Source organism: Lepisosteus platostomus, chromosome 8 (assembly GCF_059453375.1).
Source record: "Lepisosteus platostomus isolate fLepPlt1 chromosome 8, fLepPlt1.hap1, whole genome shotgun sequence".
Taxonomy (NCBI): domain Eukaryota; kingdom Metazoa; phylum Chordata; class Actinopteri; order Semionotiformes; family Lepisosteidae; genus Lepisosteus; species Lepisosteus platostomus.
In genome coordinates this window covers 45,815,159-45,842,322 of record NC_142618.1, presented here as the reverse complement: position 1 = coordinate 45,842,322, position 27,164 = coordinate 45,815,159, and the positions used below count along the sequence as shown (strand labels likewise).

The 27,164-nt window shown below is 38.9% G+C and overlaps 2 protein-coding genes and 1 non-coding gene across 4 annotated transcripts; 1 reads left to right on the top strand and 2 right to left on the bottom strand.

The window, feature by feature from the left end:
- Window positions 1-231: 231 nt before the first annotated feature.
- On the top strand, window positions 232-9,562 carry zfand1 (zinc finger, AN1-type domain 1). Of its 2 annotated transcripts, none has more exons than XM_088643701.1 (8): window positions 232-389; window positions 1,374-1,416; window positions 1,668-1,707; window positions 2,382-2,509; window positions 5,427-5,518; window positions 7,378-7,499; window positions 8,236-8,391; window positions 9,304-9,562. In XM_088643701.1, the coding sequence occupies exons 1-8, from the start codon at window positions 335-337 to the stop codon at window positions 9,478-9,480; spliced, it is 813 nt and encodes a 270-aa protein (XP_088499827.1). In that variant the 5' UTR covers window positions 232-334; the 3' UTR covers window positions 9,481-9,562. The 2 variants fall into 2 exon arrangements, with proteins under 2 accessions (XP_088499827.1, XP_088499826.1); XM_088643700.1 differs by having other exon boundaries at window positions 234-389; window positions 9,301-9,562.
- Window positions 9,563-10,864: 1,302 nt separating this feature from the next.
- Window positions 10,865-10,937, bottom strand: trnar-ccg (transfer RNA arginine (anticodon CCG)). Its single transcript has one exon. It is a non-coding gene; the product is annotated as a tRNA-Arg (tRNA).
- Window positions 10,938-13,224: 2,287 nt separating this feature from the next.
- LOC148657427 (uncharacterized) lies at window positions 13,225-25,509 on the bottom strand. The gene is made up of 7 exons (XM_088643694.1): window positions 25,311-25,509; window positions 23,847-23,991; window positions 20,313-20,426; window positions 19,531-19,675; window positions 17,057-17,205; window positions 15,138-15,277; window positions 13,225-13,836 (listed from the first exon to the last, which is right to left on the bottom strand). Exons 1-7 carry the CDS (start codon window positions 25,414-25,416, stop codon window positions 13,637-13,639), a joined length of 999 nt encoding a protein of 332 aa, XP_088499820.1. The 5' UTR covers window positions 25,417-25,509; the 3' UTR covers window positions 13,225-13,636.
- Window positions 25,510-27,164: the final 1,655 nt, after the last annotated feature.

The following is a 27,164-nucleotide window of genomic DNA, read 5'->3' as shown; positions in this document are numbered from 1 at the left end:
GGTGGGGTTAAGTGGAAGCCCATTCTAAGTGCAAAGCGCTTGGAAAACAAACGTAAGGAATAATTTTAAGACGCAGGGAAAGATGACGTCAGGGTACCCCCTGGATCTGAACTTCAAAACCTTCCAGTCCACACTGCGGATTCGAGCTCCTTTTGGCAAAAGCTAAAAACCGAGCGAAATGATTTCCAGTACCATACACACCGTTGTTTAATTTAAAACACTTCGATAACTCTGAAACGCGTCTTATTCTGACGAGCCAAGTTTTTGTTATGATCCCTAACGCCACGTGATCTTGGCGGTGCTAAAGTGCAGAGGTCAAAGTTGAACCGCAGTCATGGCTGAGCTGGATATTGGACTGCACTGTCGGATCGAGACCTGCAATCAGAAAGGTAACCCGACACAAATTAGATTTTCATTAAAAAATACTGTAATTTTGAATTGGCTTTTTTTTTGTCGCTGTTGGGCATTAACAACTTGAGGCTCCCTTCTTTACTTGCTTAGTCGGTCACACGCTGATCTTTAAAAACAGCTTCTTAACAATATTGGGATCGCACTAATAAGACGCAAATACGCTAATGATAAAATTCCTCTTGGAAACTATTACGATTTTGTGAAGATTCATAGTTTAACCGGGATTATTGTTTTCAAACTTTACAAACTGTCACCATAAATTGTAATTTATATCAAACGATTCATGTTAGTTTTTTCAGTGGTTCTATTAGGTACAGTATCGTGGCAATAAAATAACTTACTAGTCTCGGTCCCCATTCAAAGCCTCATCTCCCTGATGTCTGTGTCATGGCATTTACGATGAAACGTCTTACAAATGGCTGAGTGTAATAAGAGCCAGCAATGTTAATTTGAAGAAAAAGACTTGCTAGCTGTAGGTGCATTGCCCTAAAGAAAGAACTTAATAGTGCATTAGGTAGATCACGCAAATGCACTTTTGGCCATATCGAACCAAAAAGTAGTTGAAGAAGATCTGACGTTTTTGTCTGTGTGTGTTTTCAATGTGTGTATGGATTAAGAACCGTACACTTCAGTGTATGGACCTCTTTAGTGATTACATTTATAAGCTTACAGTAGCTCTTCATCTAAACTAAAATTATATGGAGTAATAGAGAGAATGAATGAAGGAGTGTGTATGGTTGTGTTTGAAGTCTAGTTTGATAGGCTGTTTTGTTGTGTTTGTGATCCTTTTTTGTGTACCAGTTGTGGGAAGGTGAGTTAGTTGTTGTTTTTTTACATTTGATTGTATTGACCCAGACAATTACTTTACATTGCTTATGTTACCCTATCTCCTGTCGTTGAACATTCACATAATGCCTTATCAATAAAATCTAAATCCTTTTTATATAAATCTAAATTCTCAGATTTCCTGCCCTTTGTTTGTGATGGCTGTTCTGGAGTCTTCTGGTAAGATTTTCTATTTTAAAAAGCAAAAATAAAAAGACCAAAGCAATAGAAAGACATATACTGTATCAGCAGATAAATGTTTTTAAACAGATTTTACCAGGGAAAACTGTGCATCTCTTTTAGGATTTTCTTATACCTTTTTAATTTTAGGTTTCAGAGTGATGAATAATGTAATGTGGTGTAACTATAACGCGTAGAATGGAATATCTATGCCCAACTCACAAGTACTACTGTTTGTTTGTCCTTTAAAGCCTTGAACACAGAAGCCGAGAGTCACACTGCTGTTCTGAGGTAAAGACAGTGTTCCAAACTTTAACAGTATTAGAGCAGTAGAGATGGGTTTATTGATGTTGTTTTGTGCAGTGCTGTTTGAATGAATCATTCAAATCATTTAGACACTGGGTTAACTTTGCGGGCCATGTAACAGGTGTCAAATTAGAAGTAAAAAAATAAAGCTTGCTGTATGTTACAGAACAGCCTAAATACTTAATAATAGTAAAATACAGTGTAATAAGTTCATACTAATTACATTATCTGATAGTTTGCAGACAAACCAGAATACACAAAGCCAGAATCTTATCTGATTCTTATCACAAGACACACAGAGACACCAACACACACTCACACTCACACTCACACTCACACTCACACTCACACCAGAGCCAGTTTTCACAAGACGCCAATTAAACCTTCAGTACCAGCATGTCTTTGGACTGTGGGAGGAAACCAGAGCACCTAGAGGAAACCCACTTGACCACGGGGCAACATGCAGATAGCTCCCTGAGTTAAACCCAGGGCCACAGTGCCACTCTCTTCAAACAGATGTCTTTACCAAATGTTATGGCATCATAATTTAAAAAGGTAGAATGTTCATTCAGCACCATCAACCTGCAAAATTTGCTGTAATGCTTTCTTTTGAAATGTCCTGCTCATTTCAGCTTTCTGTCTGTTGTCTTCTTTATCAGCTAGCACTCAGAAAGGAGCCGGTGAAGTCTGGGATCAGCTTGTCTTACCCATGCACCTTCCAGGACTGCGACAAGAAGGAGCTCCTGCCAGTAGTTTGCCCGCATTGCCAGAAACACTTTTGTCTGGCGTAAGTACATGCTTTCTGGAACTAATGCTTCTGTAAGCAGAGACTGAGCGTTTTGGAAGGCAGACCATACGCTTTGCAAATAAATATTTCAGACAGATTTTATATCTCGTTGATTTAATAACACGTTTGACAGAACTTGACGAGGCAAAGACTCGAGAGACCTTTGGAGAAATGTAGATGAAGCTTCCTTTGAAATAATGTTGTTAGACTAATCTCAGACATTTTTGTCCAAAAATAAAACAAGTCTCAGGTGGCTGGTCATGGGTCATGCATTTCTGTAAACTGTTAATTAAACAGAAACTATATGCATGTATTCTTAAAATGCCCCTGTCTGCATTAGATGACCTCACATTGTTAGAATATTTTGAGGTCATCCTGTTAGTTCGATATCCTGTTCTTTCAGGAAGTGCCCAAGCTGTAGAGCACTATTGAGGAACATGCTGGCCTCCATTAGAAGAAGGATATGGCCAGTTGCACCAACATAAGGTTCAAACTACATCCTGAAGAGGTACGGCACATTCCCAGTAATGTTTAGGAGCATAGTCACGTCAGCAATTGAGTCAGCTCCTTATTTTTTGACAAGTGACATTCTTCACTGGCAATATCTCCCTAGTGTCAGCTGCAGGGCTTGTCCCGAGTGTGTCAGTGCTCTGCAAGCTGAGCGTTACCTATGAGTAGAAAAATATGGCTGTCGTCTGAGCAACCCAAGGGTAAAAACGTTAGACTTTTGACGTGACAGTGGGGCAGCATGGTAATGCAAGTGGTTAGCTTTGCTGCTTTGTAGCACTGGGGCCCTGGGTTCAATTCCAGATCTCTGGTGTGATCTGTGTGGTTTGTATGTTCTCCTTGTGTCCTGTGTTCATTTGGGTTTCCTCCCATTGTCCAAAAACATACTGGTAGGTCAGTTCACTTCCAAGAGAAATTGGCCCTGATGTGAGTGAGTCTGTGCATGTCAGCGTTTGTGTGTGTGTCTGCCTGGCAGTGCAGTGGCGTCCCATCCAGGGTGTACCCTGCTTTTCACCCGTTGCTTGCTGGGATAGGCACCAACTCCCCCACAACCCTGAATTGGAGGAACCAGTTAGAAATTGGATGGATGTGACAGTTGTCACTGGAAAGAGAGGTGGAAGAAGGAAGTAATTGAATCAAATACAACTGTGACTGCTTTAAATAGAGCAAATTGTGTTTACTCAAGACATAGATCTGTTTAGTATAAGCGTGTTAGTACTTAAAAGGAGCCTATGAACCTCTTTTTCCTGTTGCTAATCAAAACCTACTCTGCCATTAATGATTTAGCTAAGGAGCTTGTCCGTAGGGAAAAAGTCTTTCTTGGTAAAAAAAAAAAAGAACTTTTACTATTCAAGGTTATTTAAGACCAAAGTGATCCAAATTGTATTGCACTTCCAGAATTATTTACAACACAAAGATTAATTTTACTTTTACAATCTTATCACATGACCAGTCAGCTGACCCTTGTTTTACATAATGTAAGCTAAGGAGGGGCTGCATACCTTAATTAAGATAAGTAATGTACCTACTTAAATGTCAAAAGCATGCACACACACAGAGGTGTGTACAAGTTTGTTTAGTTTCTGGCTTGGCTGTTGATTATGTTGCTGTCTCCCAGCATGAGCTTCACTGGTGTGTTTCATTCATTTGTTACGTTACAGAGTAATCCACTCTTAAATAATGCCTGCAGCTGCCTTTTAAGACCAACCATCCATTAAATCTCTTTCTCTAACCTGGATGCCACAAAATAAATGGGAGCCTATCTCCCTATTGTAAAATGTAGTCACTAAGCAGGAGAGGCAATTCTAAACTGAGGGATTCTTTACTCCATGTTCCCTAAGAGCTACAGAATAGCAAGTTCTCAGCAAGATTCAAATATGTAGCTCTAATCAGAACTTTTCAGATGATCTCGAACGAGGACGTTTCTTCTGGCACAAGCTTCGAGTTCCATCTCCCCCTGTCTCCCTCTCTCTATTGTGGTCTGACCTTTTCTTTATTTTTTCTTTCTCTGTCTTGATTTGATCTTGTGTGGTGTCTTTCTGGACTGTTGATTGACACTTAATCTTTAAACCCAAAACTTAAAGTAACTAAGGTAAGCCAAGGCCATTGCTTTGATCACAGAATCTGGACCCCCTACATCTCGGAAACATTACCTTGGCTTTGAAGCTGATAACTGTTTACACAACCAGGTGTTACACACTTTATCAAGTGTCTTAGAGACACTTCCTAGTCACCTATAGCTGTAACAATATTATATAAAAAAGATGAGTTTTAGTTTAGTAAAAAGTGGTTTTATTCACCTGCATCACTGTACAAACTTGAAGATTCTTCCAGACGATAGGCTGTGTACATTACAAACAAGAGGAGGTCATTTACATCATTCTTGCTCATTTGATAACTATTAGGTAGTTCATCAAGGGTCCTATCCTGCTGTTTCTTGAAAGAAGCCAGTCTAGAAACAACCCCTTGTGTAAGGAGATACCTAATGGTCTTGAGTCTTAAATGCATTTTAAGTCCCATTTGTATTAATTTGTATTTATTTTTCCCTATTGATCTCGAAGACGTCCAAAGGGTTGACTTCAGTATAAGGTCAGAAATTATCGGTATTGTTTGTAAAAAAAAAAAATACTCTTTTAGCTGTGATATGGTCAAGCTGAAGTGTAAAAGTGACCTTAACCAAAAGGATTGTCATCATTTTGTTTTCTTGAATGACCACAGCCTTTCTCAGGTTAACTTTTGCTGGGTCACTGCTCAAGGGGAATTATGAAACAAGTTAAAATTCAGCAGGCAAAACAGCGAGGAAGCAAAATCGGCTTTTCTGTGTGACGTAGCCTGAAACAACCGCCAACCAAACTGTTTTTGGCATTATTTGCATTTGAATCTGTGCCTAAATGTCTGTTTTTCTTACCAGCCATCGACATCAAGATGACCATGAGTGTGAGAAACTGGAGCCTCTAAAACCACGAATGGCTGCCACTCAGCAACTTGTCAAGGAAATAGTAGGTCGGTGAAATAAATCCTGCATTGCCTATGATACTTGTTTTTCTACTGTCCCTCTACACCCTTGTTTCCTTGTTTTTAACCATCACATAATATAAAGTGATACGAAACAACACACCATGTTTTGCCAAAAAAATTGTCTTAATTCTAATCATTTTTGTTAAAGTAAAGCAATTGCCTGTGCTCTTTAAAGCACTAAACCTGTGAGAGCAAATAGCAGGTTTCTGAAAAATGTAATACAGTTGTGAACAACTCAATTGAATCAGGTTTCACTTATTCAGGTAGTCTAATAAACCAAACTCTATAGAAAATAGTAGAGCAGCGACATAAGGTTGGTCACCCCCATGTTCAAACTTATTTAAGTCACCCAGAATTGTTCCTACTCCTCAATAGAGTGAACCAGTATGCAGTGAACTTCAAGATGTTATTGTTTATTCCATCGAAGGGAAGCACAGTGCTACAGTGGTTATTATTGCTGCTTTGCGGCACTGGGGCCCTGGGTTCAGTTCTTGGGATAGTTTGTATGTTCTTTCTGCGTTTCTCTCTGGAAACATTGGCGCTGGTATGAGTACGTGTGTGTCTGTGCTTGTGTCTGTGTGTGCTCTGCAAAAGACTGGCGTCCCTTCCAGGTGTATCCGCTGCCTTGAGCCCTTTGCATGACAGGATAGGCTCTAGCTCTCCCGCAACCCTGTGCTGGATGAGAAAGCAGATGAATGGAGTTCCATCCATCCATCTCCAGACCAGAAAGCTGCTAATTCCTGATGAGACTCGTAGCAACCTGGCACCAGTCCCAAAAGCAGAGGATAAAACCCTAGATGGGACACAGAAGACAGGATACAGATGGAAAGAGGGCATTCAGTTCTTTTGGGTAGTTTGCTGGCTAGAATGTATTTGATCCAGGGATCTCAGGGGGCTCTTTCTTGTAAGAAGCCAGGGTGTCAGCTTCAATAGTATTGCTGGGTAATTTGTTCCAGACCCCCCACAACCTTATGTGTGTTAAAAGTGCCTCTAGTTCTCAATTTTATAAACACCTCTGTGTAATTGCTGCATATGCCCTCTGGTTAGTGTTATACTATCAATTCTGACAAAGTCTTATTAGGTTGTCCTTGTTTCCATCAACATTCATTTTGATTTGGCAAGTATCTGTCCCATCTATAATTTTATCGCTTGGTAAGTCACTGCTTCTGTGTTTGGTAAACCCTCCATTTTTATATAATTTAACGAGTACAGTAAGTAAAAATCTAATTATAAATTTTTTTATAGATTTTTTTTTACTGTAAATCTATAACAGAAACAAGCGTTAAACAAATTCCTGTGGAATACTGGTCTTTACATTGATCAGAGGGTGTGTTCTCTAAGATTACATGTTTTTGTTTGGTATTTTATCACATTTTGATATTATATGCAATATTAAATTGTTGCAGTTACTCAGATTCTCATTACTGAATAAGGATTTTTTTCCATAATGAATTCAGTGGACAGGACTGTCCATAGGAGGGCAGTGTGACCACTGTATTTCTTACAGCTAGAATATCAGAACAGTGAAGTACTGTCTTAGTAGTGCTGTCTAATAAAAGCTGTCATACATTAATTTTGTCTTCACAAACTTTTGTGATATTAACTGTCAGAACTATTACTTGTTTGTTTTCAGGAAGACGTGCAAGCAGCTGCATTTTTCCCCTTATAGATGTACTCATGGCTTTTTAAAGTCATCACATAAACGATTTAGTGAGGAAAACGCCGCGGGCAAAAGTGATGTATGTTTGTTGGTTAGTAATATACTGTATATTGTACACACTATAGCACCCAGCAAGCTGAAGATAATTGTCTTTAAATGAAATGAAGTTAATTTAATTTTCTAGAGTCTAAGAAAGGGGCTCCAGCCAGCAAAGGAAGAAGAGGAGCGAAAAACAGTGCAACAGCAGCAAAAGTTGCCTTGATGAAGCTAAAGCTACACGCAGCTGGGGACAAGTCATTACCGCAGGTACTGAGTCTGTGCCAGAGTAATTCTTACGTTGGTGGGAAACCACGTGAATCGGGTCGTTAGATGTGCGATTCTTTTGCAGCTGATGCTCAATGTGTGGACATCCAGTTTGTTCCACTACAGAATTATTTTAAAACCTTGATTATTAAGTTGTTTGTTAGCAGGTTAATATAGCAATGAAAGAGCCGATAGCTTTAAAGTACAGTGGATTGGGAGGACCACGGGTTGATTCTCCCAAATGTAGCTTCTATATTTCAACATTAATTTAATAGTAGGAGATGTCATATGAGCTTTGTGTGAGTTTTAAATGGGATACACTATGAAAACAGGCTGATTGTTTTACTCCTAGAAGGCCTAATGTATTGTGTTTTTTCCCCCAATGTCAATAATCAATTGAAAAACAAACTTAAGGATTTTCATAGACATGTATAGGGAATTTTTAAGAATGGTTACAGTTCACGTCACTTCAATTATTCATAAACAGTACAGGTAACTGGAAGACACCTCAGAGTTTGGCCAGCAATATTAAGGTTGTGTAGTTCATAATAATAATTTTGCCAATTATGTAAGGGAGACAACGAGTTGGGTGGGCCAGCAACCACAAAATGCTGCATCTTCCAAGAACTGAGCCTGAGAACCCCGTTCTATGTTATTGTCCAATAAGGCAAGCCTTTGCATACGAAAAGCATGTTGTAAAAGATTCAGAACAAGCTGCTGTTTTGTTCCTGTTGTGCAGAGTGAAAGGACATATTTCCAGGTGTACCTGCCTCAGGGAGTCAAGGACAGGAGTCTGCCCATGTTCTTCTCTTCTGCGTGGACTGTGGGGAAGGTGGTGGACGTTGCAGCTTCACTGGCTAATCTGAAGAACAACAACAACATTCTGACAGCCAAGGTAACAAACACAAGACGAGCTCAGCGTCATGTGAGTTTGTTCGTTTTAGACAGGGGTCCATAAATCGCCGATATATATTGCTGTTCACCACATTTCTTACACGCATCCTCCCAGATGAAGTCATGGAAGTGGTTACTTAAGCTTGAGGGTTTGAAATGAGATTAATGAGCGCTTGGTGACTCAGAGAGAATCGCAGGAACGGTCATTTGAGGAAAGGAAGACAAAGAGTTAAAAAAACTTAATCTGATTGCACCTTTTTATCCTTTAAGAAAAAGGGGTTTGCAATTGCAAATTCTTCACATACTTGGTGCCAATGTTGTAGTTTTGCAGAATCCTTTTTCTGGTTTGTGGGAACGTGGTAGCTGTCTTTCTTTTGTGTGTGTGATCTCTTTCTCTGGACGTCTGGACTGTAATGTACTTTGTACGTTTATCTCTCTTTATCATTGTCTGCTGTAATAAACCTATACAGTCTTAATATTTATGGAACTAAGGTAAAACGAAATTGCATGTAGCATTTAAGATGTAATATTTGCACATGGGGAAAGCTTTTTCGACATTAGTCTCCTAATGATTCACTAATTTTCTTATATTTAAGGTTAAATTTACTTTTATATTTTTATCTCAATTAACACTCTCAATTATAACAAAACATTGCAGTTTTATGACACTGGTTAAAGCCTGCATTTGATGTGTGGTATTTTCAAAAAATGTCATTACAGTTTTCTCTGCATTCCATTTTTTCCTATGGTTATGCTTATGGATTTTTTTTACATGAACTTTGTTTTCAAATTTTTTTTTCAGTTGTGCATTACAATGTGAAAGTATTTTTAATTTAGCTAAAACTTCACAAAATTCTAGTAACAATAAACACTGCAGGACTTTCATGTTAACTTGTCTCTGTCTCTTCAGAAGCTGAGGCTATGCCACCCGCTTTCTGGAGAAGCACTAAAAATGGACCAGACCCTGGACTCCTGGCTTTCACACCCAGACTGTCCACTTTATAATGGAGGAGACATAATCCTAGAATACCTTAACAATGACTGTGCGGGTCTGGACAACGTGACATCTTACCTCTCACAGCCTCAATAAACATCCCCGCCTGAGAAACTCCCTTTGCCATTTAGGTTTTGACCCCAAGACGTGCTAAATAATAAACATTTGATTTATTAAAGCTGTCTCTTTGCCTTTTTTATTAACAAATTTGATTGATGGAATGTGCTTAAAAATGTTATAGACTTTTGGATCTGGTTGACAACCGTACCAGCTGCAGTTAAAAAGTCAATATTGAGTCTATGATAGTTTTTTTGTGTTTATAGATCTCTTTAAAAAAAGATGTCATGATTAATATTTTTGGGAATTATATTCACTAAAGATGGAAACGGTAGTGTTCAAATTTTGAAAGTTGAAAGGCTGGCATTCTGCATGCATAGCATGTTCTCAAAAATGGCAGTTACCACAATTATGCTAATAGTGGACCTTGCTTCATTATTCTGAAAGGCAAGGTGAATCAGCACGTTACCTCAGATGCAAAATATTCAAGCAGAAGCATCTTTTCCCCGCTTTTATTATTCAATTTGTTGGCAAATGTGTTTTTGGGCGCTGAATGGAAATAGACACCAAAGTCAATTAAAAATGATAATTGGGTTTGGAGTGCTTATGAAGAATTTCAGAATGATTTTATTTTGTTGTGTTAGAACTGTGACTGATCAGAAAATAGGGCCGGATGAATAACACATAGTGCACAGAGGCCATATGCTTCGCTCAATTCATCGCACTAAATAGAGAACATGTCAGAATCTTAAATAGTACATTTAGTATTGTGTCCATGCACTTTAAAAACATTTAATCCAAAAGAAAACCGATTAGACAACATTATCTTACATTTTCAATCAATTAAGGCTTGGTAAGAATGGGAAATTGAGGTATTAAGGAACCAGTAATAGGTTTATTCCATGCTGAAAAGAGAAGAAAGAAAACACATTTTGGCTGTGGAGCCTTCTTCAGGTTTTAGAGCTGATTTAGGTATTAGACTGGTTTACCAAAATCAGTGAATCAACTGAAAATCTTATCCAGTTTTCAGTTTTCAATATATAACAACATGTTGGGATTGGGTGTCGATGACTATTTTTGAGGGACCTTTGGAAAGTTAATCAGAGAAGTGAAACTGGATTGCTCAGTTTCAGTGTGTCATAAGCAAATTCATTCCAAGAATTGGTGTAAAACATCTCAGAACAGCGCTGGCTTTAGTGAAATTGTTATACATTTAAAAGAAAACAAGTGCTGAATACAAAACTGAAAGTAAAGCGTTACTGGTCATGCAGGGCATTTTCTGTGTGCAGCACATTTACTTACTGCGTTGTAGAAAGGAAACCACTTTCTTTCCCTTTTTTGGCCCCTTTTTTTAAAATAACTGTCCCTTTCTTACAAATTTCTGTATGTCTAGTTCAGTTATCAAAAACATGCTAAACACTGCCGACCCAGGTGGGACTTGAACCCACAATCCCCAGCTCCGGAGGCTGATGCCTTATCCATTAGGCCACTGGGCCTCAGTTGTTAGTTAATGTCGACACCAAAAGCTTTGTGTGGTATCTTTGAACCATTTTGGCTTGTGTATCATTATCATGTCGTTTTTTTCTGTACACACTCAAGAGAAACCACATTGATAAAATCAGAACAGCCTGAAGAGTGAGATAACAATGGTGCTGTTTTTTTTCTTATTAATGTTTGTAGATGATCAGTCATTTTACTACGGCTATGTTCTCGCATAATTTAATGTAATAGCAATATTATATTGTTAGAACTGGTTGAAATACAATTGAACTTTCAATACCATATAGATCAGATGAAGAGCTGCAGACTACTAGATTGAACCAAGCATAAAAGGCATGGAGAATACAATTAACAAAGAAAAATACCCTTATTGGATTTACATGTAAAATGGAATATTATATTCCTCTATAATTTGATGTGAAACATGGAAGGCATTACAATGGAATTCTGTACATTTTAAATTCAAAACCATACACCAGTTTTTCACAACTGAATTAGATCATTTTCAGTTCAGTACTCCGGACTTTTTTGCCTGCCTGGTGTTGCTCCTCTTTCTTACTCCTGTTTGTCTTACCGAATTACCATCAAAATGACACCTTATTGTTTGTTGTTCACTATTCTATCTATCCACCCATTTTCTAATTCACTTATCCTTTTCAGGGTCGCCGGGGCAGCCAGAGCCCATCCAGCAGCAATAGGCACAAGGTGGGATACAGCCTGAATGGGACACCAGTCACACAGGGCACAGACAGACAGACATGCACACACTCACACCAGGGCCACTTTTCCCAAAAGCCAATGAACCTGCCAACACGTTTTTGGACTGTGGGAGGAAACCCACAACGATACAGGGAGAATATACAAACTCCATACAGATAGCTCCCCAGGTCTGGAAGTGAACCAGGGTCCCAGTGCTGCGAGGCAGCGATACTAAACGTTTTGGCTGTGGAGCCTTCTTCAGCAGTGAGAAAGAGAGGAAAAGGACAAAAAAGGACAAAAGCTGGGAGTGGAGAGGAGGCGGGAGCTGGAGGAAGGCAGAGTGGGCACTCAGGTGGTGCGAAATCGAGAGAGGTGAAAAGAGGTGTAAAGTCAAAACCTGTACATGAATAGAGAAGGTTAGACGGAAACGAGTCTGTCGTTGAGAGAAGGGGGAAGGTGTGGTCCTAGTTTCAGGATAATCTTGGTTCCGGAAGTCTTTCTGCAATAGGAGTTGAGAAACCCCTCTTTGAGAACGCAGACAGAGAGATCAGTATGATCATGGCCGTTAGAGGAGAAATGAGAAACTATGGGCTTGGAGACTCCTACAACGCCATTCAGTCTGTTCTCCAGTCCCCTTGTTTTATTGCACTCTGCTTGTCCAGGTGGTTTTAAATCTGAGTTTGAATAGTTTGAATAGGTTACAAAGCCTGATGTTGCACAGAAATCAATAGTGGGCCTTATGCTATTTAGCATTTACATGTTTCCCCTTGGGTGACTTGTGTGTAAGACCCCACCTACTGTATATAATGATACTCAGAAAGCACATCCTGCCCCATTGTCTTATGATGTCCACACTAAATCTCATACTAAGGCAACTATTTGAATACTCTTTGACTGCATTTCTGACGCAAGAGCTTGTATGGCACAATCTTTTGCATTTTAAATGTAATAAGAGATCATCATATATCTAACACCAGTGCTATAACCTTATCAACTGACAGAACTGTGCTTCCATTTTGATCCAAAATATAGATTGTGGGGAACTCCTTAAAACAGACTGACTGAGTTTTCTCATGTGCAGAATATTTTGAAGACTTTGGTTTGCTGGGAGCTATTGCCAGACTGCAAAAAATACTGTTTTTCTCCTGTGGTGATGACTGATTTATGCAGTTGTGTTTTGAAGGACTGTTAATTACTGTATAAAGTCATACTTGCAGGAGTCCACTCTTAACGGTGGAGTAAAACAATGTGTAATAAGTTGTAAGGCTTTCAGAATTTGGCAGCCAAAACCATGACTACCGTACGTGATCATATCACGTCTGTCTTGGAATCCTTGTACTGGTTTCCTGTTAGGTTTTGAGTTTCTTTTAAAATATGTATGCTTCTGTTCAAGGCTCTGTATGGCTTGGCTACCTTCATTCAAATTTTATATGTAAGGGATCAACAGATGGTTATCCTTGACATACAGAAGACCATGCTTCTGTATGTGTTGAGATCAACAAGAGTGGTGTATAGCCAATGCATAATTGAAACAGAACATTTTTTCACATCAAACTCCTTTAAAATCCACAAAATGGGACAATGCACAAATCCACCATCTTTATTTCCTTTGATTTTTAGATAATATTGAGTAAAAGGTATACAGTATACCATTAGCAGCTGTCCATTCACTTAATCTAACAATGCATTCTGTCATTAGAAGTACTAAATCTAACAAAGTAAAGTGGATTCTTAATTTAATCTTATCAGATGATTTATTCTCAAAAGTATCTTCTTTATATTGTGTATATCCAATTTATTCTTAATCATAATTCTTTTTCAAAGCTTGATATAACGCTTCAACAGAACCTAGTGTTTTAAAAGCAAGAATTCTATATATACTGTAGGACACTCAAACCACATAGACAAAAGAGCTCTCTGGAACTTCATAAATTGAATTACCTCTGAATATTACATTTAATTACAACAATATCTAGTTTCACACTGTAATGTCTTTCTATGTCTTTGAGAACTGTTTGTTCTCCACACCGAATTTGCTGGCTCCATTCTGCCCTATTTTGGGGTGATACAGGGATTCAATGCCGTCAGACAAAGGAAAGGGGATTCTTGAGACAAACAGAGGCCTCCGCTCATCATAGAAGCAAATCGCAATCAAACGAATGACGCAGATCACAGCAGTCAAAATCATGAGGGCTCCTAAAAAAACACAAACGCACATGGAAACGTCAGAAAGGCACAGTACAGTGTAAATCCATGAACAGACTACAACTGTAAGGGTGCTTAAAGCATATTCAGTAAGCCTCAGAACCAGCCCTGCATGTTGTGATCCGACTCTGGATTTAAAGTAATTTAAACAAAGTAGTCCCACATAGCAAAGGTCCAAACTACAAAGCCCGGACAAAAGTCAATTGTTGTAACAAGCAAGAGGAAAAGCTGTTACCTCAGCGAATTCATTATACACTATGACCCCTCTTAACAACAATCACAACAAGTGAAATGCATCAATATAGACTTTTCTTCAGGTCATAGTGTAAGTAAGCTGCTAGTCTGAATTCTGCATGTGTGAAAAGTAAGAAGCATATATTGACAGCTACTTTATCCTTGGGTATCAAAGTGTGTTTTCTATTGTTAACTAATTCATTTATTTTTTTCCTTTCAAGAATTGTTAGAAAGGTTGTAAAGAAAAGCACTAGCTTGATTGATAGGAATTGTTGCCTTGGACTTTGATTGCAGTACATGAACAGATGATTGTTTAGGCTACAGCCTGTTACAGGTTCACTTGGAGCAAAGACAACTTTAAGAAATTCCTAGAGATCTGTAGTTAACTATTCGCTTTCCTGAAAGTCTGTCACAAAATATTTACAAACCAGACTGTTTTAATGGTGTTTTTACTGCTCTTGAAATGTACATTTTATCATAGACAAAAATCCAGAACATCATTCTTTTTCGAATATCACTTCACTGATACTCAACATATTCTGGTATTATTATTATTTCAATGAAGATTTCTAACATATTGCAACATCCTGCAACACTATTCTAAAAATATGAAAGGGGAAACGTATGAGTTCATTCTCTTAATATGCTAGAATGATAATGGTATGCTTTAAAATAATTTAAAAAATGTATTTAGAAAATAATAAGGACACATTGAAAGATCCTTGGTGCACCTACAATATATACAGTATAGACTGTTGACCCTAACATGTTTCTACCCTGTGGTGGGCAAATGAGAAATGTTACATTATAAATGTACAGCAATCATGTTAAGCTTGGTTCACATCTGTTCTGCAGATCCTGTGTTTCAGTCATAGACTGCTCTCTGTTACTGTATGATCAAAGTTTATATTTTACAAAATGGAAAAGAACAAACTGTCATTTTCCCAATAATAATATTTGATCAAATTTTTAGCAGTTTGCTGCAGTACTGGCTAAAATGTATAAAAACAATTTTGACCCTTTTTCAGCTTGCATTATATTAAAATAAGTTCACTTACCACAGTAAATAGTGCTTCTGGGCAAGGTGTCATAGTGATAGTTTCGAGTGAACATTCCTCCCAGAGCCAGAATCACAACAGGGTAAACGGTGAAAGTGTAGCGCACATATTTCTCGATGATAAAGTTTTCTAGAACAAACCTGATGAGAAACAGAAGAGGAAGAAGTAGTTTTTTTATGGTGGAATAATTTATTCACCCAGGCATTTTCTTTTGTCAAGCAGACGAAGCACAAACCTGGCGATCTGCCATCAGTTTTCATAAGCACCGAAAAAATACTGGAATTCCACAGTATATCATCTGTCCTTCAGAATTTAGTTCATGTTTTTGTTCATGTTCCACGGTCTACAGTATTCTGACTCTCTAAGATGTCACCCAACCTTATTATGATATCCTATAGGTGGGCAAAACTATTCAAAATTGTAGACAAAAGTGTCAAAGTACTTTGTACTTTGTACTTTTTATTTACTGCTATTCAGTGCTGCACAGATCTTATTACTGAAGTGCTCTGCTGTATGAAACATTTCCAAAACAAACTTAATGTATAGAAACAGCATAAAAACACATTAGATAATACATTGATATGTAAATGGGCAATGTCTTGATATGGCAACCTCCATGAATCAAGAGAGAATCCAGTTTAAGGAACTTTTTAATGGCAAAGTGATTGTACACATTATTTTTGCAAGGGCGCATATTACATCCACTCATACAACCAAGGGGTTCTTAAGACACTTGTGAGAGCTTGAGGTGATTGGGAATTTTTTGCTTATGCACCTACAGTGCTACCTGAAGGCCTGTCTGCAAAAACAGACAAAGTTCAGAACAAACACTTAACGGGAGGCTGGCAGCCTCGAATATGTTTTGAGCTACATTTAGGAATCAGCACCACTTCAATTTATTTAGCATTTTTCATCTTAGCTGAGGATTCTGAAAGCACGTCAGCCACACCAAGCAATTGTTTGCTGAAATACAGCCACACCAGGGGGAGATACAACTGCGGTTGTGTGTCATAACACTGTGCAACAGCTGGATCAGCTTACCAGCTTGACAGCAGGGCTGGATCGTAAAACTGTCTTCAGCCAGAAATTAATATGGGGAATACAGGCTATAGGATGTGTGGAATTTTAAACTTTGTTTTAATTCCAGTTTAGCTATATTTTTACAACCAGCCCTGCTCACGAGTGCAGGTCTAATGGGAGCATTCAGTTTCCAAAGGGGTGACATCAGCAGCTTCAACAGTTTCTGTGTCCAATGAGCCTTGTTACATGATCTTGTAACAGTTGCAAGTGTGGACAAACCGTTTGTTCCACATCCCATCAAATGCAAGATAACCCTTCCTGTAGCCTAGGGACATCTATAACCGCACTGGAAAAATAGTTTGGATAGGCTGGATTAGAACAGCGTCTCTTAGGCCTGGAATATCCCTGTGTCAAAGTCCTGTGCTTAAGAGAGAGACATATCTGGTGCTCTGAGTCACTGATGTAAAATATTTACTTGAATACTGATTTACAGCTGATGAAACAAGATTGATTAGTTTATAAGTTTGTGAAAATTAACTGCCTTTTTTCTCCCTCAAAAAATGCCATGGTTTGGGTGGTATTTGCAGGGTTTTGGTATTATTTGGTAGGCTAACAAAAGACCTAATTGAACAAGCCCAAGATTTGCAGGTGCACAACTTACGCAATTGGTCACTGGAGTGCAGCAATTCAAGGCTGCCCTGCTTCCTCCAACCTTGGTTAATGGTATATGTTAAAACTTACCCCAGGCTGCGGAGCCCACACTATCTACAAGCAGAAATACCTGTGGAATTAGCCAGCTGGGAGTCAAGTGACTCATTTTTAAGAAGAGTCGTTCACAATGAAGGTTGAAAACCAATGGAAAAGAAAGGTGTTAACATTAATGTGATTCAAACACTTACCACAGAAGTATTTCGAAAAGCAACAATGTGAGCACGATTGTGCTGACAATGGGATCCTCAATGCCAGCTTTGTACTTTAACACAATCCCAAAGTTTATCAGAGCTTCAACGGAAGTCCAGGCTGCATACAGTGCTACTCCATTTTGTATCTGAAGGGAACAGCACCAAAATTGTTTTCAAAAGCTAATGGATTTGAACAAAGATAATGTAATTGTGCAAAAACCTTTGTTAATAAATACATTTGAATATCTTTGCCCAGGTCTATGTTGGATTGTCTATGAAGCAGTTGGCGTCAAAACAAGGAAGAATCCAATCTTTAAACTTGCTGGTACAGCCTGGAGCGCTGGCACAACCCTCCAGACCTCAGCCCTCGCACTGTCTCAGCAGTGAATGGCGGGCCCCCGTCTGGTCAAGATCGACACATGTTCACAGAGCATGAACATGAACCAGCTGACAGCCCCCATGCACATCACCACTGGAACCCTACACCCCACCCAACTTCCCCGGACCCTAGTCCTACAAAACGGCACTTCTCTGCACATTCAAGGATCCATAATAACCAGAAAATGCTCCAAACGGTCTAAAACATTCCTCGCCTGCCACTACACAAGCACAAGGACATATTTACTCCACCAAAGACACATCTGTCCTCAAGAAAGCCGATCTAGAAAACTCCTCCCCAGCAAGACTTCAAAGCAGACTCCAGCTGGGCTCGAATGGGAATCACTGGCCTTAACAAACAGGCCCCTCATCACACGCCCTACCCAGCAGCCTCTCCACTTTCGCCTTCCAGGAAAAGAGTGATCTACCGCTATAGGATTAGTCATGATCCAAGTCTTGCCAACCTCTATAGGTGGGAATCAGTGCAGTCCTCATTGTTCCCGTGGGACAGCACATCCTAGAGACCTGCCCAATCAACAGACACATTGGAGGACTACACACCCTCAACACAGCCTGACCAGAAGCTATCACTGGGCTTAGGGACCTTGCATTTCCTAAATAAATCAACTGAACCCTCAAGATACTGCAAAATATAATATTGCTACAGCTGCATCTGAGTTGTTTTCTTTCTGTAGTTGACATCCTGACATTCCTTGTTTCACAGTGGGAAGATTTAAACCCACGTCTCTAACACTCTACACTGTTTTCAGTACAGAGAGCATGCTGTCACACTGTAGATTTCTTTGAACCCTTTGACAACATTATCCTTTCTATTCAGTGGAGTGGATGGAGTTTTGTGGTTTCTCTTTAAATTTCTAAGTATTAGACTATTTTATTAAATTATGTAAGACAATAACTGTTATTTTGAAACATAATCCTTACACTGACAAAACACTGGATACTTGCCTCAAAGTGCTTTACAGGTACAGTAATTGGGACTCCCCTCCACCACCAGTGACGTGTAGCGCCACCTGGAAAGATGCGATGGTAGCAAAAGTGCACCAGTACGCTCACCACACACCAGCTACATTATCAGTGGGGAGGAGAACAGCCAATTCACAGATTGGGATTATTAGGAGGTCATGATTTGTCAAGGCCAGGGGAAAGTTGGCCAGGGTACCAGGGTACACTCTTACTAGCAATGTACTACCCCTAATACCACTACCACCACTATTAGAACTTTCTAGAAGGGCACTTTATGTTCATTATGTGGAGTAGGTTCTATATCGCCAGCAGCCATATCACTCTGCAACTCACAACTGGCAACCCACTGGAGCTAAGCAGGTGTGAGCCTGGTCAGTACCTGGATGAGAGACCTCCTGGGAAAAACTAAGGTTGCTGCCGGAAGAGGTGTTAGTGGAGCCAGCAAGGGGCACTCACCCTGCGGTCCATGTGGGTCCTAGTTCCCCAGTATAGTGACGGGGACACTATACTGTAAACAGCTGACTCTTTGGGGTCATAATCCCAGGGCGTTTCTCGAAAAGAGTAGGGGTGTATCCCCGGCTTCCCATTGGCCCTTACCAATCATGGCCTCCTTATAATCCCCATCTATGAATTGGCTTCATCACTCTGTTCTCTTCCCCACTGATACCTGATGTGTGGTGAGCGTTCTGGCGCACTATGGCTGCCGTTGCATCATCCAGGTGGATGCTACACATTGGTGGTGGTGGAGGGGAGTCCCCATTACCTGTAAAGCACTTTGAGTGGAGTGTCCAGAAAAGCACTATTTAAGTGTAAGCAATTATTATTTTTATCCTAAATGAGGAAAGTCTCACAATCCAGCTTATTTGACTTGTGAGTGAAAGTAGGTTGCAATTATTGTGACTCACAGGAAAAGTACAATTACACACAGCCAGAAATTGCATTCTAAAGAGAAGTATCTATTGATTTTGTTTTGTTGGCATAATTCCTTTACAAACTTAAGTTTTTTTCGTGTTTTTCGGGTATCCTTTCATCTCTTCTGTGAGGTTTTCACTCTGTATTGTTCACTCACGGTTTCTGGAGTGAGTGAAATAAAAGGAGGTTTTACTTACCAGATAGCGAATGTACCACAGATCCTGTGGACTATTAATTTTGAGCCAGCTACCATGTCGGTAAAGATTTCGGTATGAAATTGTCAGCATTACATAGCAGGAATAGGGAATAAGGATTTTTAAGCTCAAAGCCCTGAAAATGTATCTGTAAGGACAAAGAAGAAAAGGCAGTAGGGAATTAACAAAATTGTTTTGTGTTTGTTATGTTACCAGAGGTTTCTGTATAATTCTTCTTTGTTGTATGTATTTTTTAAATAAAAACTAAATGAGTTTCCTTGTTAAGCTTCTTTCCTTGTATTCCTTGTATTGTATTTGTTTTTCTTCAGCCATATTCCCTAATCTAGTTCTTAGTTACATCTTTTTGGAATGCTGTGCTCAAGAATTGTTATTTGAGGTGCAACTTGAATACTTTTGCATTTTGTTAGCTAATGCTAAACATTAAAAATCTCATCTAAACCTCCATTAGCTCTGTGGTTGTAGATGGGTTAAAAACAAAGAGAGGAAGAGACACTATATTTCATAGGCAGCTGAAGAGCAACCTATGAAATACGCATTCTAACTATCCGATAATGTAAAAAAAAACTTGATTGTGTTAGGAGTGAATTGCCTGTATTTTGTTTTGGATAGAGGACCAACAGGTATTTTAGAACAGTCTTACATGCAACCTACTAGCCAACTAATCTTGCACCGTTTCTGAAGCTTCAAACCTTTGAACCAGCAACCTCCAGACCATGTACAGTATGGTATATGCTGTTATTTTTCAAAAATATTCATGTACTTACTGCCAGTCCCAAAGAAACAGCCACCCAATGCTCAGCAGGTTATTGAAAATCCAAAACACATAAAATGAGGGAGGGTGTATTTCAGGATTGCAGCAGACAGTACCAAATACATTCCTGTCAAAAAAAATTGTGTTCTTACATACAGCCCATTTAATCCTACCTCTCTTGTACAAAAGAAAAACATTGTGATATAATACCTGACTAAAATGGCAGGAGAAATTCTTAATTTGACAGAAATCCTGGTTTTGTGTGAACTTCATATTTTTATTGTCCTCTTCTTTACCAAAGCAGACTTTGGAAATGCATCTGAGCGAGGAGTTTGGACAAATATTTTTATTCTAGATTTCCAATAAATATTTAAAAACTTGTTATAGTATGCACAGACTGACTCAGAACCATCAAAAGAGTAAAGCATTTGCATCACACATGATAAACTCTTAACATGTTATATAGTTAAAGGCTGCAATGTTATGAATACCTTAGCACTGACACTTTTCTACCTTATTGTATGTTGCCATGCATGTCTGTGCTTATAGAGCAAGAGAAAGAGAAATCTAAGATAAGTTCTCTCATTTTGGAATACTGTAGGTGCATGGTTTACAGTGTTGTCCTTTTATATAATTGTACTGGTACTGTTCTAAAGAATTTACAGCAGTTATGTCTAGTATTTATAGTACGGCATTAAAAGTGCATAGGATTAGCTTCCCTGTCACCTCCAATTGACAACTGCATATGAAGCGGCCAGCTTCCATACTCTTTCTGATTGTCTATGAAAATCACTCAACGACACTCAGATCAGTTCCAACAGAACCAAAACAAGCTGATCCAATAAACACATTCACACAGAGCCTGCTGCTAGCCTCTGCTACTTATCTCACCCGCATTTTTAAACTGAGATTTAATAAGGCATTACATATTAATAGCTTTGATGTCATATTGAGACTCTCCATTGTGTATGCCATTTTAGCATGTACTAAATGAGTGAGGTTGATGAGGTTGTGTGTTCTGTGTGTGTTTTTTCTGTTATGTCCACACTGCTGACCCTTGATTGTTCTCCCTTCCCCATTGGCCAACCATCACACCACTGTTTCAATATGATGTCATCATCAATCAGCCTTCAGCCAGTCAGAACACATTTTATTCACTATATAACATGGAGGTTTTCAGCAAGGAGAGGCCTTTCGTTTGACTTCGGTCCTGTTTGGTTTTGGTTATCGCTTCGCTTCGCTTCGCTTCTGGTTATTGCTTCGGCTTCGTTTGTTGGTTTGTTTTGCTTTGTGTGTGTGTATTTTCATATAGCTTAGGCTTTGTTGTTTTGTTGGTTTTACGTTAGTTTCTTTGTACTTTCGTTTGTTTGTGTGTTCATCCTTGTTTAGTCATTACGTTGCCCCAGTGTTACATGTTCAACTTTTGTGTTGTTTTGTACCCTGCTCCTCTTTATTACTCTTGTTTTCCCTTATTTGTCTTCCCGGTTCACTTGTGTTTTTGTGTGAACTTTTGTATATAAGGTTAGTTTAGGTTGTTGGGTATACTTACACACTTAGTTGATTTTGTATTAGTACACTAGTTTAGTACCGGTGAGTGCCGTTTGTCTTGTATGGTTTTGGGTAGTCAGTGCAGGTTAGCTAGGGTGTTGAAGACGCCGAAGACCGTGTGTTTCGGGTTTTCTTTTGTAGTCAGATTAGCTTTCCCTCACTGTCCTAGCCAGCTCCATTTTTGTTTGTTATTTTCTTTCCTTTGGCACCACTCTAGTTCCTTACCCTTGTTATCACGCTTCCTAGTCCCTCACCAGAATCCCCCTGCTTCCAAAAGAATTATCCTAAATGTTACACCCCTTTACCCCTAGACACTTGGGGTCGTAACAGGTAAAGAATCTAAGGAGGACATACTCCCCAAATGCTTGCGTCTCTTGCCCAACGAGACTTGGGTGAGACTTGGCACCTCTGCGACTGCTGTATGAATATGACTTTTAGAACTTCATTTGTTTCTTGATTTTGTGAGTCTCTTCACACCAATGCAATGTTTAGAGTTTCTAAAATAATCTTAACATACAGTAGGTTGGAGAAAAGACTAATTAGTGTTAGGCCTAATGTAATATGCAATTTTAAATAAGGAAATCAAAGAATGTTATTGGAAGTTTATTGGAAGTAGTTGTCAATGGAGATTTCACGTTTCCCCTCAAAGACATCATCAGGGGTGCCAGCAGATGTTTGAAACTGCAATTGAAGACATGGCTGAAGCTTGCTTGCTTACTAAGTCTGTTAGATCACCTACTGCAGACCTGTATTCACCTATAGTACTCTTTTCAAACAATCAGATAAGAAAAGAGAGTTGAGAGAACCTTTATGGAATTATGATCATAACATAATGTCTGAAAGGCATGCTTTAAAGTATGTTTTGGAACTGTAGAGGATAAGTTCAATACATAAGTCTCTGAGTTCAGGAAAGAAAACTACTGAGGGGCTAGACCGATTAAGAAAAATGCAAATTAAATGTTTAAGAACAGAGCAGATGAAATCCCGAGACATAGCAAATATAAAATTAGTCGGCAGTATACAATAAAATATACATAGAAATCATTTTATAATGATTAAAAAACAAGAGTATCTATTTAAAGGAACATAATAAATAGAAAACACATATAAAAGCCTAAGTGATAGTATGGCTTGATAGTACATGAGGCTTTTTAATCTAGATAGATACTTTATTGATCCCGTGAGGGAAATTGCAGTGCAACAGCAGCTTTACACAGACAACACAGCCACAGTGTAACAAATGATACAATAATAATAATACAATACATACAATACAATCAGTACAGTGAGGGGTGCACTAAAAGAGTTACTCACAGTCCAGGACACACAAAGAACAAACTAGAACAGAACAGTATGCAGAAAAATCGTATCACACATATGAATATAAATATAGATGTAAATATAGATATAAATAGATATAAATATAAATGTATTGCATATAATCAGAGATCAACAATGATGTTGTCACAATGACCACGATCAGACAATCGGAACAATCAATGATCTTACTTTATGATTGCAGCAGGCTGAATCCTGCATATATGCTAAGACATGGCACATTACTGTACCAACAACAAAATATATAATTGCTTTTCGATTGGAAAAGCTCTGTAAAAAATTGCTGGAGCTGAATGCACCTGTCTTCCTTACCAGAAATTTAAAATGTATAAACTCCTAGAAAAATCTCAGAACCCATTGTGGCAGACTGTTATACTACAAAATATTTGTATACATTTCTGGATCATATGCAAAAACCGGTTAAACATATGCAGCTAAATTGGTCAGCTGTGATTATGATCAGTAAATAAGCGACTTAGCCCTTCTCTGTCTCAGACTTGTTGCACTTTATGCTTTACAGAGCAGGGATTTCAGAATTAATGGACACTAATAAATCACTGATTATAAGAAGATTTAACAAAATAAGAAGTAATGCTGTTAACTCCCTCTTGTTAAAATGGAATTTGTGCACATTGCCTGTTAACTGAACAAGGTTACATACCTTCTGAACAGTGTGGAGAAAACATAGACAAGCCAGAGTCCGTTCCAGACGCCGATGAGGATCCAAGTTGTACTGAGCCAATTGTCTAGAGAAACTTCCAGAACATACTCCTCTGTAGTGTTTGCTATTGTCGTAAGAAATAACCCTGCATGGAGCAACAATTGTTAGTGACTGCTTAAAAATAGACTTATTTTGAGCATTTCATTGTATTTTTTTTATTTCAAAACTTAAAATAAATAATAAGATATTATTAATAAGAAATAAGAGAAAGAAGATCATAAGAAATAATAATAATTTAAAATAAAATAATAAGATTGCACCACATCCAATCCTTAAGGGACATAAAACTTCTGAGTTCCATTCTTAGTCCTTCGCTAATAAAATAATTTATTGTGGTTATTTATGAGCATTTTCTCAAGGTCTTTACCATGTTGAGTATTTTAAAGACCAGTAACAGCTGTCAAGTCTGCCCTAATAAGACAGAAAGGACAATGGCAAAAGTCTTGTAATCTTGTAAGTACAGTAAAGCTGACACATTGCAGGAAAGGGCCAAACGTGTAAAGTTACATGTAATAACGGGATCTCCTCTTATTCTATACTAACTATTTTGGCAGATTACTGTACCTACTGTGTGAATTCTTCTCTCCCAGTAAAAAATTGACCACAGGTGGAAAGAAGCCAAAAAAAATGGAACTGAGGAATCTGACCTGAATGAATGTTCTGGTGTATTGATCTCAGTGTTTGGGTGAAATCTTATATATATTATTCCTTATTTATATATATATTTTTTCCACCTTCTTTTACCCTTGTTAGGGAGCACCATTTAAACCAATAATGTAACCCAACATTTTCACTCAATAATTTTGCAGCATTAAGAAGTGCAGCTGGTGCTTTTCCTTAAGGCTCATGGAAATTCTAAGTTTATATAAACAATAGGAGATTGTGCTAAGAGAGTCAAAAACTTTCAAACATTGTTTTTTTTCAACCCATCTACACAATGAGAAAGGTATCTGAAATAAGGACCCTACTAAAGACCCAGCTTCTGCTCTAAAATCTGTTTCAAGAGGGCTGTCATAAAGGATAGGCTCAAATATAACAATCTTTCTCTTACAGAATAAGTCTGCATCTCACACTAGCTTCTGAAACTGTTTTGATTGGCAAATTACAGTATTATGCAAACAATTTGTTAATTAAATCAAGTATTTCTTAACAGAAACTATGTACTGATAAAAATTATAGCTACCGTAAAATGATTGCATATCTTTTTTGCAGAAGAAAAATATAATAATTTGATAAATTAATTATTTATGCACAACATACAAGACATTCATAAAATTAAATGTAATTTTTATCTTGGTTCCATAATTACAGAGGCAGTCATTTACTGTTCTGTTTCAGTGCTCACACACAAACATAACCACAGAAAGCACTGGAGAGCAGCTGTTAGTTTTCAGAAAAACTCACCATTGACGGATCCTGTAGTGGCCTCCACATAAAAGAATGTAGTAGCCACAAATGTCAGTATCGAAGAAACAATCAAAGTAACATGTAAGGTTACTGAACTCTCCATCTTTAATCAGATTGTGGGATACTGCATCAGAAAGGATTCAGATGTCTGCTGCATGTTAGGTTATGTTTATACTGATCTTATCTGGGAAACTTTGGACTTGGGGTTGATAGAATGTCGAGCTGTTCCTGCAAACTGTGGATAACCACTCCCTTTGTTGTCTCATTTATTCATTTGGATTCGATCTGCCTGCTGCATGCCAATGTTTTCATTATGATTGGCAAAATACAATCAGTAACTAGAATAATTCAATTCTAAATAGCTCAAACGATTGGGCATTGCATTAAGAAGTAGTATACAGATGGGCTAAGAGCTGAACCTTCCTAGTCTGATCCAAGTATTCCAAATCCTCAAACACACTGATAGTCAACCTAGTGAACTACCTCTGCATTAACAGTAAAACAACAGAGAGGTCACAAGTGGAAATCAAAACAAACAGGCGGCACATCTTTACACAAGGAAGTGTGAGAGTACAAAACGAGCTAATAACCCATGTTGCGCAAGCCAAAACCCTGACTTCTTGCAAGAATTAGCTGGGTGAGAAGCTTGGATCATTTCAATCACATGGTAGCCAAACGGTAGGCACTGCCTGATCAAAGCTAGCTCCTGATTTAGCTTCTGTGTTTAAAGCTTGGCCAGTTGCAGCTGGCTGTGAAACGCAGTAATCTTGGTTCTCCAAGCCACATTTTCCTGCCCCTCCCTTCTCTGATCGTCCTCAAGCACTTCTGTGGCAACAAGTTCACTTTCGTACTGCTCATTCTCCTCCATGTAAGGCGTTCCTAGACTCCTCTGCCTCCGTGAGCAGGACCACTGGGATCAAGATTTCTCTGATGGACTGAGCACCTCCTGGATCTTCTACTTGAAGACACCAGTGCTTCTGAGTGTTCCGGTGACAGATTGAGAATCTGGATCTTTTGTTAGTTAACTTATTCTTTCAATTGGACTTGTAGATCCTCCCTCTGATTTCCCCTTCCCTCCCATTGGCTGTTTCCTGACAGGACATCTGCATTCTGCAGAGTTATATCATCTCACCAAGTGCCTTCTCTTCTTCACTGGACATACTGGACTGGAGACATTCAGCTCCATTCGGCCTTTTCCTGCTTTGCCTAGAGGCTATGACCAAGGCTCTGAGCCTTTTATGGCTCATCACTTACCCCTTTCAATTGCTTTCAAAATGAGCACTCACTGTAAGCCTGACTGAACTATAGCTAGCTCTTCTTCCTCCGCTGTTCATTAGCCTGAAGGTCCTCACTCTTTCCCTCACACAGGTCAATGTGTTGCATTCTTGATGCTCCTTTCCCAGCTCTTTATCTTGCTAGCTCTGTCAGGTGTTCCAAGGGAGGGAGACCCCAAGAGGCTGCAGAAAGTTCCTCAGAGCATCATGCTGGACTTCCAGCGGCTTCTGTAAGCACCAAGCTCTGGTACATGGCTGCTGACACATCTAATTGGACCTGGCAGTTGGAACACAAGTGGGCCTGCGAGAGCAGTGACACTCTGGTCATGTGAGCTGCAAGAAGGAATGGAGGGACTGAACATATTCAGCTCTTCCCTTCGGGGAACATTCTCACTGAGTCAAGCTCATATGGCCCCACACTCAGGGCACTCTGGGATTGGAATTGTGTTCCTTCCTTGCTTTCTGTGTTAACTGGCAACTGGACCCTAGTCTTGGACTTCTGACACTTCCTCCTCCTCTTCCCTGGGCTGGAGACTTTTGACACCACCAATGCCACCCCGCTACATGTAATTCCCTA

Bases quoted from the DNA above. Each gene is read 5' to 3' on its own strand.
- zfand1 (XM_088643700.1), top strand. From the start codon at position 335: ATGGCTGAGCTGGATATTGGACTGCACTGTCGGATCGAGACCTGCAAT. The intron at 5,519-7,377 runs GTCGGTGAAATA...TTAATTTTCTAG, and splicing joins ACTTGTCAAGGAAATAGTAG to AGTCTAAGAAAGGGGCTCCA. The intron at 8,392-9,300 runs GTAACAAACACA...CTGTCTCTTCAG, and splicing joins ACAACATTCTGACAGCCAAG to AAGCTGAGGCTATGCCACCC.
- LOC148657427 (XM_088643694.1), bottom strand. From the start codon at position 25,416: ATGGAGAGTTCAGTAACCTTACATGTTACTTTGATTGTTTCTTCGATA. The intron at 20,427-23,846 runs GTATGTAACCTT...TTTTTTTGACAG, and splicing joins TTCTCCACACTGTTCAGAAG to GAATGTATTTGGTACTGTCT. The intron at 19,676-20,312 runs GTAAGTACATGA...TTGTCCTTACAG, and splicing joins CTGTTTCTTTGGGACTGGCA to ATACATTTTCAGGGCTTTGA.